This window comes from Pipistrellus kuhlii, unplaced genomic scaffold, assembly GCF_014108245.1.
Source record: "Pipistrellus kuhlii isolate mPipKuh1 unplaced genomic scaffold, mPipKuh1.p scaffold_m20_p_2, whole genome shotgun sequence".
NCBI classification, from domain to species: domain Eukaryota; kingdom Metazoa; phylum Chordata; class Mammalia; order Chiroptera; family Vespertilionidae; genus Pipistrellus; species Pipistrellus kuhlii.
In genome coordinates, this window is record NW_023425515.1 from 59,903,284 (window position 1) to 59,919,674 (window position 16,391).

Here is a 16,391-nt window from a genome sequence, read left to right on the forward strand (position 1 = left end):
GAAGAGGATATAAATAAGTGAAGCATATATCATGTTCATGGATAGTAAGAATTTACATAATTGAAATGCCCATACTATTCAAAGAAATCTATAGGTTAAATATAATACCAATAGTGTATCTAAGAAAACTAGAACAAAATGTTCTAAAAATGTATACGGAACCACAAAAGATCCCACCAAATAGGACACGGCAATCTTGAGAAAGAAGAACAAGTTGGAGGAATCATGCTACCTGATATCATACCAGGTCTAGTAATTAAAACAGCATGCTACTGGCAATTTAGAACAGAGATACAGGTCAATGGAACAGAACACAGAGCCCAGAAATAAACCCAGGCCTTTATGGCCAATTAATATTTGACAAAGGCAGGCAAAGCATACAATGGGGTGAGGATATTTTATACAACAAATGGTGTTGGGTAAATTGTATAGAAACATTCAAAAAATGAAATTAGACCACCTTCTTAAACCATACATAAGCATAAATTCAAAATGGAGTCTTGAATACTACTCAGCCATAATAAAAAAAAATCTTACCTTTTGTGACAGTATGATTGGACCTGGAGATTATTATACCAAGTGAAATAAACCCACCAGAGAAAGAGAAATACTTTATGAGATGGCAAAAGGAAGAAGGGACATCCTTGTGTTTTTCCTAGAGTAAGCTTATAATTTCTTATCATTAAGCATGACTTTAACTGTAGATTTTATTGTTGCTGTTTTTTAGATATTTTTTATGCAGCCGAGGAAATACTTCTCTATTCCTAGTTTATTGAGGTATTTTTTTTTTAACTCATGAATGAGTCTTGGTTTTGATCAATGATTTTTCTTCCTTAGCATGTTGATGTGATATTGCAATAATTGATTTTTGAATGTTGAATCACTCACACTTGGAATAGAACTCACTTGGTCTTTATACATTGTAGGTTTGATTTGCTAATATTTTCTTGAGGATTTTTGCATTTGTGTCCATGAGAGATATTGGTCTGTAGTTTTTTTCTATTGTAATGTCTTTCTTTAGTTTTAATATTAGGATAACACTTGACTCATAGAATGAGTTTTCTTTGTTTCTATTTTCTGAAAGATATTATAGAGAACTGGTATAATTTCTTCATTAATGTTTGTAAGAATTTACCAATATTCCCTTCTGGACCTGGTATTCTTTTGGAAGATTAGTAATTATTAATTCCACTTTAAAAATAGATATAGGCTTATTCATATTATCTCTCTCGTCTTGTGTGTGTTTTGGCAGAGAGTGTCTTTCAAGGAATTTTTATAAACAAGTTATCAAATTTGTGAGTATAAAGTTGAATTCAGCATTTAGTTGCAAGTAGCATTTTATTTGTTATTATTTTATTGTCCCTGATATCTGTAGTGATGTCCCATATTTCATTTCTAATATTAGTAATTCATGTCCTCTCTTTTATTAGCTGGTCTGGATAGAAGTTTTTCAATTTCATTTATCTTTTCAAAGAACCAGTTTTTCAATAACTGAGCCATTTTTTTTGTTTGTTTTAAAAATATATTTTATTGATTTTTTACAGAGAGGAGGAGAGGGATAGAGAGCTAGAAACATCGATGAGAGAGAAACATCGACCAGCTGCCTCTTGCACACCCCCCACCAGCAATGTGCCCGCAACTAATGTACATGCCCTTGATCGGAATCAAACCTGGGACCTTTCAGTCCGCAGACCGACGCTCTACAACTGAGCCAAACTGGTTTCAGCAACTGAACCATTTTTAATTCATTCCGTCACTTTGTGAGAATTTCAATTTTTCCTTATTGTCTCCAACACTCATCATTTTCTAATAACCTATATCTCTTTTGTTAGGGTTTGTCCAGTGATGAGGACTGTGAAAGAATTCACAACTAAAAGAAGTGATGCAAAGGAAAAGTTTATTTTACTTTCCAAAAGAGGAAAGGGCTAAGTGTATCCCTAGTTAATACAGGACAATAAACAAAGGGTGGCTTCCCTTTTTAAAGACTAATGGCTACTGTTGCTTGGTCACAAGAAAGGGAAGAGAATTTTCGGCTAAAGTTGATCAGATGCCAGAGTTACAGTTTGTTTGCTCTCCAGGAGATAGTCTGTTAGATGTCCTAGGTAGGAAGATATCTTATTAATATTTTTCCCCAGAGAAACAAAGATGGCAGCATAGGTGAACACCTAAACTACTGCCTCACACAACTATTTCAAAATTACAGCTAAAAGACAGAACAGACATCATCTAGACCCACAGGAAAGCTGGCTGAGTGAAAATTCTACAACTAGAACAAAAAAGAGGGGCACACAGAGACGCAGAGGAGCTGCAAAAAGCTGAGGTACAGAGACACACATGAGAAAAGGACGGGCGGCTGAGTGCCTGGCTGGCTTTCTGTAGTGGGAGGGAGTTGGAAGCTCCCGACTGCACTGAACCCCAGTTATGACTGCACTGAACCCCAGCTCTGGGAAGACGTTGGGGACCCAGAATCATATGGAGGGAATATGGATTTTTGGGACATGAGAGGAGCACATGGTAACTAAGGAGATCCTTGAAAAGCAGAGGTCTGGAGGCATGCATACAAGAGCATGCAGAGAGGACTGCAGCGATTACCAAGGGACACTGAGACCTAGGGGCCTCATAGAGCAGGGCTGATGGGAAGCCAAGGCTGTCTGCTCAGCCCTGAGACTCTGCCCCATCCAAGCTGAGCACAGAGGATTTTGCAATTTTGCAAGTCTTGTCTCATAAGGCATAGAAGTTCTCCAAGCATAGACACAGCTGAATCTCACAGCCAATTGGCTTGGAGGTCAATTCCTCTTAGTGACACCAACAACAATAAAGACTTAAGTACAACAAGACTGTACATACAGTCCACAAAGGGGTGCACCAAGAATGTTCACCTCAGGTAACTGGGGAGGCTGAGCCACTGGGCCACATAGGACACCTAGCACACAAAGATACCCTACCAACTCAGGGAAGCAATGAAAATGCAGAGACAAAAAACAGATCACAAACGAAAGAAATGGAGGAAAATAAACAACTGGAGATTGAGTTCAAACCCACAGTTATAAGGTTTTTCAAGAATATCCTAGAAAAACCTGATAAGTTTAGCGAGACCCTCAAGGATATAAAAAAGGACCAATTAGAAATTAAACATACACTGACTGAAATAAAAAATATTATACAGAGACCTAGCAGCAGACTAGAGGAATGTAAGAATCAAGTCAAAGATTTGAAATACAAAGAAGCAAAAAACACTCAACCAGAAAATCAAAAAGAAAAAAGAATCCAAAAATATGAAGATAGTGTAAGGAGCCTCTGGGAAAACTCAAGAGTACCAACATCCGAATTATGGGGGTGGCAGAAGTAGAGAGAAAGCAAGACACTGAAAACCTATTTGAAGAAATAAGGACAGAAAACTTCCCCTACCTGGTGTAAGAAATAGATTTACAAGTTCAAAAAGTGCACAGAAGCCCCAACAAAAGTAATTTAAATGGGACCACACCATGACATATCATAATGAAAATGCCAAGAGGAAAAGACAAAGAGAGAATATTAAAAGCAGCAAGAGGAAAACAGTTAGTTATCTACAAGGGATCTCCCATATGACTGTCAGCTGATTTCTCAACAGAAACTGTACAGGCCAGAAGGGAGTGGCAAGAAATATTCAAAGTGATGAATAGCAAGAACTTACAACCAAGATTACTCTACCCAGCAAAACTATCATTCAGAATTGAAGGTCAGATAAAGAGCTTCACAGATAAGAAAAAGCTAAAGGAGTTCATCAGTACCAAACCAATACTATATGAAATGCTGAAAGGTACTTTTTAAGAAAAGGAAGATAAAGAAAAAGATAAAGATAAAAATTATGAAAAACAAATATACATCTATCAACAGATGAATCTAAAAATCAAGTGAATTAAAAATATGATGAATAGAATAAACTGGTTAGTATAGTAGAATCAGGGGCATAGAAAGGGAGTGGGCTGACAATTCTTGGGGGCATAGGGAGGTGTGGGGTGCGGGAAGAGACTGGACAAAAATTATACACCTATGGATGAGGACATTGGGGGGAGATAAAGGTATAGGGTGAGGTGGGAACTGGTGGAGGGGAGGTATGGAGGTAAAAAAGAGGAACAATTATAATAATCTGAATGATAATAATTTATCAATTAAAAAAAATTTTCCCGAGCTTGTAAAACATGCTTAGAGCAAAAGTTATAAAGATTTCAAAATTTGTTTGAAGGGGAGAGTGCAAGATATAGATTGTGTTTTTTGTTTTTTTTGTTTTTTGTTTTTTGGGTTTTTTTTGAGACCATGTATTTTTGAAAGTTTTCTCTTTTACTTCTTTATACATCTTCAAAATTTTATTTTATAACATTCTTTTAATAATTCCAATATCTAAATATTGGAGTTTCATTTTTCTTTATAGGAATAAGAGAAGGCAGCCAATAAAGACTACATTATCTCATTATGTAGCTGCTTATTTAATCCTGTGTTTTGCAATTTTGTAATGTGAGCTCATGATCATGTAGCTTTCTCTGGGTCTGTTTTTGTTCATCAGTTTATGTTGTTCATTATTTCCTCTAGTACAATAGAAGGTGTCCCATAAATGGGAAATAACTCATTAAGAGCTTATAAATGTAACTTTCTAATGTTAACATATTTTCCCATTTAATGATGAAATAACTCTAATTTGTTTTACAAGGCTCTCAATGTAAACTAGTTATGGTTAACTGACTGTTTATAATCATGTTGTATATAATATTTTGTGGAGAAAAGTGTCTCCCATTTGACTTAAGTACCTAAAATTGATTTTTTTTTCTTTTTTCCCCTAAACATGTTTTCTAGTTTCATCTGTGGACAGAAAGCAGAACCATTTATTGGTAACACATCCTGCAGAAGGTAATATACTTTTTTCTCTCTAGAGGCCAGTACTGAAGAAATGGAGTATTGAACTTCTTTAGAAACATACTTGATAGTCTGGGCTGAGGGCCAGCCTTTTCCTAGCTGAAGAATATGGTGATCTCAATGCTGTGTGGTGAGGGACCCTGAATAACCCTGCCCCTCTGTGCCCAAAGCAATTGAATTCCATTGGAAAATTGTGGAGCTTTCTCTATCAGGCATTCATCTAGGCTTTACCAGGAACACAAAGATGAGCAAGATGAGTAAGCCCCTGGGAGCTCAGTTATATGGGATTACATGACATGGGCACTACTGTCATACCAAGTGTGCCAGAGTCTAGGGGTGGGAGCTATGAGCACCAAGGCTCAGAGAGGGCTTCACAGGGGCTGTATCACGGGAACTGGGTCTTAAAGGAAGAGGAGTATTGGAATAAAAAAGTCAAAAGATTTGCACATTCTGAAGAGAAATGCTAGAATAAGGAGTATTATAATAGACAAAGACCATTGTGTAGGGCATGCCAGACCACAGGAACATGTGACGAAAGACACAGAAATGCAATTGTGCTTGGAGTTTTCTTTCTGAAGTGGGGGAGCAATGAAGGGAGTGATGGATGGGAAGGCGAGTCATTTGGAAAAAAATGCCTTTGTGTAAAGGCATTTAAAAAACATTTAAATGCCTTTGAGTAAAAATACAAGGGCATTTAAATGTTTTCTTCAGGCAATGAGAGATCTCTGAAGAATATCAGAGTTGAGTGAATCAGATCTGTGTTACAGAATGATGTACCTGGATGCAATGTAAGGTATGAACTGAAAACAGGAGAGTTTTGAGACAGAGTTAGAATTAGGAGGCTTTTGAAGTATCTGAATGAATGGTGATGGAGATTTAAACTAGGGCAGTGGTTGGCAAATTCATTAATCAACAGAGCCAAACATCAACAGTACAATGATTGAAATTTCTTTTGAGAGCCAAATTTTTTAAACTTAAACTTCTTCTAATGCCACTTCTTCAAAATAAACTCACCCAGGCCATGATATTTTGTGAAAGAGCCACACTCAAGGGGCGAAAAAGCCTCATGTGGGTCGTAAGCCGCAGTTTGCTGACCACTAAACTAGGAGATGGTAGCTGAGTAAGACTGGGAGATATTTATAGACAAAGGATTCAGAAGAAATGAGATATGACAGTTGGTTCTGGGATAAATATGGGAATCTACCCTCTCCCTCCTCAGTGAAGTAGGAGGAGAAATCACCCTAGCTGATTACAGGAATGAATGGAGAATAATTGAGGTAGACAGCTGCCAAACCCACTGAGTTAGAATTATCATTATAAAGGAGATAGTGATTGATTGAAATTTATATAATGCAGGAAGATGAAAAAACACAGAATACTTACCATACTTAGATTCCTTGCTATTGGAGTTAATACTTTGCATACTTGGCCCAGTTAAAATTCATGTTTATATGATTACCTAGTACGTCCTTTGAAAAAAATAGTGTCAGATAATGAGGATAAATATTAGGCAAAACAGTAAGCCTTATAGTGTTTATAAACTAAAGTTCAGACTCAAATGACCTGGCCCTACACACCTTCACTGAGAGCCTTTAAATTTGAGTCCTCACCAGTCTCTTTTCTTTCTATTTTTATCTTCAGCATCTTTCCCTCATGCACATGTAGCTTACCCACATCTAACTCTAGTGGTTCCCAAAAAGCCAAGTGTTAGGTAAGAAACATTGTACCTTGTGGAGTTTCAGATAACCAGATTTGCGACTGAAATAAATATCTTTTTAAATTCCATATTTAACTGCGTCTCAGATCTGCTTTACCCCCCCACCCCTCCCACTCCTTCCCTCATCTACAATATATAGTTAAGTGATCTTTATTTGGCTGTGAAATTCAAAGGCTTGAGTACTTCACAGAAGAGGCAGGTGACACCAACAGAGGAGAGATTAACCAGAGTTTAGCAGAAGCAAGTTTCACTCATAAAAATTTTGCCACACCACACAGCTCATGTTAAAGTGATGAAATTCCTGACACTTCTGTTACAGGTGAGCTGTAACAGGCAAACCTAGTCACCTCTCAGCAAACGCTTACCAGTCATAGATACATTATGTCAACTTATGGGGAAAATGTGAGCTTCCATGTTGGAAAATACTTGTAGGTTGTAGGACTTTTTAATTAAAAAAAATGAACAAAAGGAGTCAATTTCTATATTTAATCCTCATTATTAGAGCTTATGGCAACAAAATCTGTGAAAAATTTTTATAGTTGATCTCTTTGGGTTTATGTACAATTAGAATTAAGGACGGAAGGAAGGAAGGAAGGAAGGAAGGAAGGAAGGAAGGAAGGAAGGAAGGAAGGAAGGAAGGAAGGAATTCAAGAAGGAAGGGCTTGTTGAATTTGCTGACTTTTTGATTATCAAAAAAAAAAAGAACTTAAAAAATTTCTAACTTGCTCAACTCGAATGCCATCTTAGTTATTTTTTTTTATAACATTTTCATATTTATTTTTATCTGAAGTGTCACCCTCAGGGATAGGCATTCAGTAATACACAGTAATGTGATATTACTGATTTATTATCTCTCATAAAACTTAGAAGAATACAAGCACATCACTAATTACTTCATTTTCTACCCCAAGGAACATGAGGTATAAAATAAATATAATAGTCTCCAAGTATAAGTTTCATTGTGTTTCTCTTTTAGTTGAGAATTTCATTTTCTTGTTTTTTTTTCACAGATATTGGAACTTCTGAATTAATTTCAAAATACTTAAAATTTTTCTCACACGTGTAACATACACTGTTTACCTAATAACCTAATATAGGAGAAAATGACTTAATCTTTGAATTAGGTTTAACATGTTATATACATATTGTGAATGTTTAATTTTTTAAGTCTCATATTTTTGGAATAAAGCCACCAGCCAAGTAATGGGCTAGTACAACTTTATGTAATATGATGTAGAAAATATAACACATGAAGTTCTTACCAAGCTTTTCTTTTTTATTCTGTGTGTGTGTGTGTCCAGCTAATACTTCCCTGCCTGTGCTGGTGGATACAAAGGCTAACCTCTCTTGCCCTCCTATCGTGTTGACAAATTTGCTTTTAACTACATGGGAAATAACCCTTGGAGACAAGCCTCTCTGCATCAGATTCCACAGGAGAGACACAAATGAGACCATAGAAACAAACTGCACTGACAAGAGAATGACCTGGCCAGACAGACCTGATAAGATTCCTGCCCTTCAGATTGACCCAGTGGCCATCACTCATGAGGGGTATTACAGGTGTGAAGTGGTAACAACTGATGGGAATTTCCAGTATAACTATCACCTCCGAGTGCTAGGTAAGGAACATTGTACATTGGGGTGATTCAGAAAACCAGAGTTGGGACTTAAAGGAATTCCTCTCTAAATTCCATGTCTAATGTGTTAGGACTTAAGCATTTACTTCTTCATCCCTGCAGTGGCCCCTGAGATGACTCTGTTTCAAAGCGAGAATAGAACTGCGGTGTGCAAGGCAGCTGCGGGGAGGCAGGCTGCCCGGATCTCCTGGACCCCAGCGGGAGACTGTGTCCCTGAGCACAAAGTTTGGGGCAATGGCACAGTGACTGTCCAGAGCATGTGCCACTGGGCGGATGGCAATGTGTCTATTGTGTCCTGCGCTGTCTCCCATGAGACTGGCAACTGGAGTCAGTCCATAGAGCTGAATCAAGGTAAGAAATTCTAGTTTTGTTTTTGATTTTCCATTCTTTCAGATGAGTTGTGGTAAGAAGGAAAAAGGAATTTGTAGAGAATTTCTCCCAAGGATGTTTTCTCCACTTTCTGTGTTATCTCCTTCTCTTACACCAAGTAAGAGGGATATCTAGGAGAATAATGCAGAAATTTCTTGTAAGAAGCCATATTTTAAAAGAATGAGGTATATTATTTAATAATTAAAACTAAAAAAAAAATAATGTTCACTTCTATCTAGTAGTAAATTGGCTTGAGTAGTGTACTTTTAAATGAATATCTATGTTTATAGTACAGGAGTAATTTATAATCTTAAACAAAAGCTTATGCTTTTACTAGAAAGATAAAGTCACCCATAACTTTTCTTCACAAAATTTTAATGTGGTAGATTTTTTTTTCTCTAGGCCAGTGGTTGGCAAACTCATTAGTCAACATAACCAAATATCAACAGTAGGATTGAAATTTCTTTTGAGAGCCAAATTTTTTAAACTCAAACTATATAAATTGGCACATTGTTATTAACTTAATTAGGGTACCCCTAAGCTGGCCTTTGCTAGAAACTCAAGGGGTCAAAGAGCCGCATGTTGCTCACGAGCCGTAGTTTGCTGACCACTGCTCTAGGCTCTTTCTAGAATTTCTTTTTTCTTCTTTTTTTAATTATTTTTAAATAAATCCTTATTGTTCATATTATTACAAATGTTCCTCATTTTCCCCCCTCCATTGCTCCCCTCCACCAGGTTCCCACTCCAACCTCTGCCCTTTCCCCACCCCCCATTTTCCTCATCCATAGGTGCACAGTTTATGTTGTCTCTTCCCCCTCCCCCCGACTCCCTTTTTCTCTGAGAATCATCAGTTCACGCCCCTTCCATACCTCTGATTCTATAATATTCACCAGTTAATATTGTTCATCAGATTATTTATTTATTTATTTATTTATTAATATATTTTATTGATTTCCCCCCATTTTTTTTATTGATTATGGTATCACATAATTGTCCTCATCCCCCCAATCCCATCTCAAACCCCTCCCTACATATGCCCTCAACCCTCCTCCCCCTCCTTGTACATGACCACTGGCCAGGCCCATATGCATGCACACAAGTCCTTTGGTTGATCTCTTCCCTTTTTCCCCCACCCTCCCCTACTTTCCCTCTGAGGTTTGAAAGTCTGTTCGGTACTTCTGTTTCTCAGAGTCTGTTTTTGTTCATCAATGTTGTTCATCATTTCCTCTAGATGTATGAGATTTTGTGATCTAAGAAATACCCTTGTAAGAACTTAAACTGAGAAAATCCATAATGGTTATGCTGAGAGGCAAATGAATCAGTCTGTAGTGAGTTCCTTTCTGGACCAACAGTTCTTTTGAGTCCCAATTTCAATGTCAAATAGTTCCTTATGTATACATGTCAGCCATGCTATTTCAGATCTGTTTGGTGGCCAAACAGTGGTGATGCAGATTCAACCGTCTCTGGTTTGGTCCTGAGCATCCTTCAGCAACACGCAGCTGCTGTCTGCTGGTATGGCGAGGTGTCATCAGCGTCTTCCATTTCTGAATTATTTCTCTTCTGTCTTTGTGGCTGGAGCACTTCTGTCTATTCCTCTCTGTTATAGGATTCCAGATGGTCTCAGAGTTGTTTTCTGAAAATATACAAACATATTCTCAACCAAAAGTTAATAAAGGGATATTTTCTATAAATTTGACTTGGGATCCTTTTTCTTCTCTCCCCCTTCCCCCCAAATGATTTTCCTCTGGCTTGTTTTGACACCATGTGTGTATTTTCATGGGTATCTTTCTGTTAGCATTTCGAATGAAGGTTAATTTTCTAAAGTACAAATTTTTTAGATGTAAGTTATTTGCAAGATAATGATAGCTTTTACATTTTAATTATTTGTGCTAAACTATGACTGCTTTAGGTTCATAACATGTTATGCAATTTTACCATGAGATGCTCTGCCAATAAGAATTTTTGTTAACACTTTAGGAACAGCTTTTTGTACAGTACAATCAATTTTTCTAGAATATTCATTTATTTCCATTAGCCACATTAATTTCCTCTGAGAAATTGGCTACTATTCAACTGTCAAACTCAATACTCTAGCAACAATCTTATTTACCATGTGTGTATTAGTGGAATTGATTATTTACCTTCTTGAGAAGGGCCTGAACATTCCTGGTACTAGGCTGGATTTAGATATTTAAAACCCTCTTTTCCACACCATGGGTACCAGGCCTCTCAAACAAGTCTTATTGCACTGAGAGGGCAGCTGCTGTCAGCCAAGTCTCTGTCTGTTACCTGGGTCCCAATTTGAGCTGTGCATGGGAAACTAAGCAGCCATGGGGCAGGAAACCTCCCTAAGAATGGGAGAAGGTTCAGGCACCTGCCAAATTGCAGGGGGGAGTGGTGGTAAGGGTCTGTGCTCCACCTCTGTTGACCCCCAAGTTCTCTGCTGATGGCCCCTCTGCGACTGTGCTTGTCTTAGGTTGTTACTTCCCTGAGGAATCTTACCCGTCTCTGGCTAACCAGCCATCCTCCAGGGCCAAGCAGGGTGATGTGAGTTTTGGTCTGACTCCTTGGTAGCCTATGCCCCTATGGGCTCCAGCACCTGCCTTGGGGACCCCTCACCTGCTGCTGAGGCCCGGGCCGTGATCTCATATTTTTGGGAACCCAGGTTTCTTCTCCAAAGAAGGTCCAGCTTACCCCAATGGGCAGGAGAGAGATCCATGGTACCAGCCACTTTTGGCATGAGCTGAAAAGTCAGGTAACAGTTGTGGTCACCTGGATCATGAGAAGAGGGTCATTTTTGGCCAAAAGAGCAAGACCGGCCAATATAGAATGCTCAGGTGCCTTCCCCACGGGCCCTCTGCACAATGGAAGGAATGAAGTCCTTTCATGTCGTTTTTAAATTGCTGCCAGACATTCAAAGTATTGGTTTGTAAGTTTGTTTGGGATAATTGTACAATATGCAGTTGTAATTCTAAAATATCTAGTGATGTATCACCTTTGTCTCCAAGCACCAACAAATATATATATGATTTTTTGTTGATACCCCATGGTGCGAGGTATTATTATAGGTAATGGGGATAACACAAGTCTGGGAAAAATTATAAGGACCTTGTAGAATATTATCATGTAAGGATAATCTTTGCTCTAGGCCACACATGTCAAACACAAGGCCCGAGGGCCAAATCCGGCCCACCAGGCCTTGCAATGTGGCCCGCACCGCGCTGTCATCACTGCACTCTGCTGCGTTCCATCACAATGACGCGCAGTGACATAGGAGGCTTGTGATCTCACTGGCCGCCTCGCTGGCCGCCGTACTTGCTATCTATTAGGCATGCCCATAGATAACAAGTCACGCGAGATTCAGGAGGCGTGACCTATAGTCCAGCATCCGATGTGGTTGTGCGGGTGGCAGAGTAGAGGAGAGAGTGAGTGTGCGGGCATAAAAAATACACAGCAGAAGCTGCCAGTTCCTGGCATAAAGTGCAGGCATAAAAATCGCAACAGAATCTGCTATCTGTACCCAGCCAGGCATTTATTGACTGACTTTTTTTTTTCTCCACTCCATCTGCCAAATCAAGCTATCCCTGTGCAGTTTTCAACTTTTTCCTTCTAACGCAGATTTCCAATAAACTACATCTTTTACTGCCAATATTGATCCCAAATGTCCAAGAAAAGAAAAGTTGACGGTGAAGGCAGACAATTTAATGACAAATGGGAAAATGAATACATGTTTGTGCTTAGAGAGGGCAAACCAGTGTGTATATTGTGTTATGAGACAGTGTCGGTGATGAAAGAGTACAATATACGTCGTCATTTTGACACCAAACATAATGTTAAGTATGGCAAAAATACTTCGGAAGAAAAGCATAAAATTGTTAAAGAACTAAAAGGCAAACTACAATGACAGCAGCAAATGTTTACAAAGGCTACAGCGAAAAATGATGCTGCAGTGAAAGCAAGCTTTATAGTGGCTGAAGAAATTGCCCGTACTTCAAGGTGTTTTTCAGAGGGTGCCTTTTTGAAGCAATGCATGCTAAAAGTGTGTGAGCAAGTATGCCCAGACCAGATACAGAGTTTTCAAAATGTCAGTTTGTCAAGAAACACCATTGCAGATAGAGTTCAAGAACTCTCAGGAAATCTATCATCACAGCTGGCCGAACAGGCATGCAGTTATCTCTCTTTTTCACTTGCTATCAATGAAAGCACAGACAACACTGGTACAGCGCAGCTGTCCATCTTTATACGTGCTACGAAGACCGACCTCTCTGTCACTGAGGAACTTTTGGATGTAGCTGCCATGCATGGGACGACGACTGGTAGAGATATATTTGAGGCTGTGGAGAAATCTATAAATAATTTTAAATTACCCTGGGAAAAGTTGGTTGGGCTAACTACTGATGGCGCACCTTCAATGTGCGGAGAAAAGAAAGGCTTGGTTGGACTAATGAAGGAAAGAATGCAAAAAAGTCACTGCCACACACCCTTGATTACTTATCATTGCATTATCCACCAAGAGGCTATGTGTGGAAAAGTTCTGGACATGAATGACATAATGACCACAGTCATTAAAACTATTAACTTTATATGGGCACGTGGCCTGAATCATCGCCAGTTCCAGCAATTTTTACAGGAGGTGGGTGCAGAGCATGGAGACGTGCCATACCACACAGAAGTAAGATGGCTGAGCAAGAGCGCAGTCCTCAAAAGATTTTTTTGAGCTCAGAGAACAAATTGCTCTTTTCATGGAAAGTAAAGGAAAGCCCTTGCCTGAACTGTCGAATCCCGCCTGGCTATGTGATTTTGCTATGATGTGTGACATATGCGAGCATCTCGCCCAGCTGAATCTGAAGCTGCAGGGACGCAAACAAGTCATCACGAAGATGTCTGACATGATCACAGCATTCCAGCGTAAACTTCAACTATGGAAGTCCCAACTGGAACAGGACAATCTTGCCCACTTTCCCGTTTGTTTGAGTATCTCAACCACTATTTCTGGTACTTTTCCTTGCAGTCGGCTGGCTACCAAAGTTAGCCGTTTACTAAGTGAATTTGAGCGGCGCTTCTCTGACTTTAGAACACAGCACTCAGGCTTTGACATCTTTGCCAATCCTTTTACAGTTGATGTCAACAATGTGCCCCATCACCTTCAGATGGAGATAATCGAGCTTCAGTCTGACAGTGGCCTGAAATCAAGGTTTCAGGATGTTGAAATTGAGGACTTCTACCCTCTACTGCCCCCTGACTCAATGCCAGAGCTCCGACTTCATGCTGCCAGTATTCTGTCCATGTTCGGGAGCACCTATCTTTGTGAACAGATGTTTTCAATAATGAATCTGAACAAAAACAAGCACAGATCACGCATTACCGATGACAACCTCCATGCTGTTTTGCGGGTTGCTATAGCCCAAGAAATAAAACCGAACATTGACTCATTGATCTGGGGAAAACGGTGTCAGACATCTAGCCAGAAAACAAAACAATGAGCATTTTAGGTACATTCCAATATTACTGTTTTGCTTGATAGCATGTGAGTTGGTTAACAGCACTGTTAAGGAAAAGATTGTTCCACTCATTTTAAATTCACATTTCTGGTTAACATTGTCAGTTTATGACTGTTCAGTAAACCATTCGGCCCGCGATTTAGGCTGGATTTTAGATTTTGGCCCCTTCTCTGATTGAGTTCGACACCCCTGCTAGGCCATGGAAATTCCATTTTAAACTGGCTGTCAATTTCTTTTTGTATAGACAAGGTGTTTGTTACATTTTTTCCTCCTCTCCCAAGAGGAAGTAGTGATAATCCCTTCCTTTGGTGTCCTTACAAGCCAGAATCCTCTCTTGACTTTTACACACAAAGGATCAGTGGTTTAATTTTGTGTGATACAGAATGGCAACTGGGTGGTGACCCCTATGTAATTATACTTCCTTGTCCCACCCATGGTCCTCCAGGATGACCAAGGTGTTTGGTATCATCAGTGACTACTTTGGGAAGGAGGCTCAGCCCAGGTAAGGGCTCCCACCTATGGAGGATTAGAACATAAGTCCAGAAATACTTACCCAATATCCCCAGGTTATATTACCGTACAGTTGCTGACTGCTAGCATGGCAGTAAAGGCATTCTCCAGTGTTCATCAGTCTATACCGTTCATTATATTCCATAAATGAGTGAGATCATGTGGTGCTTATCTTTCTCTGCCTGGCTTATTTCACTTAGCATAATGCTCTTCATCTTCATCTATATTGCTGCAAATGGTAGGAACTCTTTCTTTTCTACCGCAGCATAGTATTCCACCGAGTAGATGTACCAGAGTTTTTTATTCCATTCATCTGCTGATGGGCACTTAGGCTGTTTCCAGATCTTAGCTATGGTGAATTGAGCTGCTATGAACATAGGGATGCATATATCCTTTCTGATTCGTGTTTCTGGTTTCTTAGGATATATTCCTAGAAGTGGGATCATTGGATCAAATGGGATTTCCGTTTTTAGTTTTTTAAGGAAACTCCATACTGTTCTCCACAGTGGCTGCACCAATCTGCATTCCCACCAGCAGTGTAAAAGAGTCCATTTTTCTCCACATCCTTGCCAACACTTGCCATTTGCTGATTTGTTGATGATAGCCATTCTGACCGGTGTAAAATGGTACCGCATTGTTGTTTTGATTTGCATCTCTCTGATGATTAATGACTTTGAGCATGTTTTCATATGTCTCTTGGTCTTCCTTCTGTCTTCTTTCGAAAAATGTCTATTTAACTCAGTTGCTCATTTTTTTTTTATTGGGTTGTTTATCTTCTTTTTGTTAAGTTGTATGAGTTCTCTGTAAATTTTGGAGATTAAACCCTTACTATTGATATCGTTGGCAAATATGTTCTCTTATGTACTGGGGTTTCTTATTGTTTTATTGATGGTTTTCTTTGCTGTGAAAAAGCTTTTTATTTTGATGTAGTCCCATTTGTTCATTTTCTTTTTAGCTTCCATTGCCCTAGGATCAGTATCAGTGAAGAAGTTCTTTTGGCATATGTCTGAGATTTTCTTGCCTGTGGATTCTTCTAGTATTTTTATGGTTTCCCATCTTATGTTTAAGTCCTGTATCCACTTTGAGTTTATTTTTGTGTATGGTGTAAGTTGGAGGTCTGGTTTCATGTTTTTGTATGTATCTGTCCAATTTTCCCAGCACCATTTGTTGAATAGACTGTCTTGACTCCATTGTATGTTCATGCCTCCTTTGTCAAATATTAATTGAGCATAGTGGTTTGGGTAGATATCTGGATTCTCTAGTCTATTCCATTGGTCTGTCTGTCTGTTCTTGTGCCAGTACCAGGCTGTTTTGAGAGGTAAAGGTGAAGAGTTTTGTATGAGATGGTATGGCGATGGTAGTGGCTTTGTAATACAGCTTGAAATATGGTATTGAGATCCCTCCTACTTTACTCTTCTTTCTCAGGATTGCTGTGGTTATTCAGGGTCTTTTTTTTTTTTATTCCAGATGAATTTTTGGAGTGTTCTTTCTAGGTCTGTGAAATATGCTGTTGATATTTTAATGAGGAGTGCACTAAATTCATCAGATTTTTTAATTCCTTTGGTTTTTAGATTCACTTGTTGATAGTTATGTATTTGTTGTTCATAATTTTTATCTTTATTTTCTTTCTTTTCCTAAAGAATCCCCTTCAGCAATTCATATAATTCTGGTTTGGCAGTGATGAACTCCTTTAGTTTTTTTTATTTTTTTATTTTTTATTAGTGAAGCTCTTTATCTGGCCTTCAATTTTAAGTGATAGCTTTGCTG

The 16,391-nt window shown here is 38.8% G+C and overlaps 1 protein-coding gene across 1 annotated transcript; it reads left to right on the forward strand.

Annotated features, from left to right (window-relative positions):
* Positions 1-2,483: 2,483 nt before the first annotated feature.
* Positions 2,484-8,692, forward strand: LOC118722935 (cell surface glycoprotein CD200 receptor 1). The gene is made up of 4 exons (XM_036445101.2): positions 2,484-2,514; positions 4,831-4,884; positions 7,909-8,226; positions 8,347-8,692. The coding sequence occupies exons 1-4, from the start codon at positions 2,484-2,486 to the stop codon at positions 8,607-8,609; spliced, it is 666 nt and encodes a 221-aa protein (XP_036300994.2). The 3' UTR covers positions 8,610-8,692.
* Positions 8,693-16,391: the final 7,699 nt, after the last annotated feature.

Excerpts from the sequence above, each read along its gene's own strand:
- LOC118722935 (XM_036445101.2), top strand. The coding sequence starts at position 2,484 with ATGGATTTTTGGGACATGAGAGGAGCACATG. Across the intron at positions 2,515-4,830 it reads GGACATGAGAGGAGCACATG|TTTCATCTGTGGACAGAAAG; the intron begins GTAACTAAGGAG and ends CATGTTTTCTAG. Across the intron at positions 4,885-7,908 it reads GGTAACACATCCTGCAGAAG|CTAATACTTCCCTGCCTGTG; the intron begins GTAATATACTTT and ends GTGTGTGTCCAG.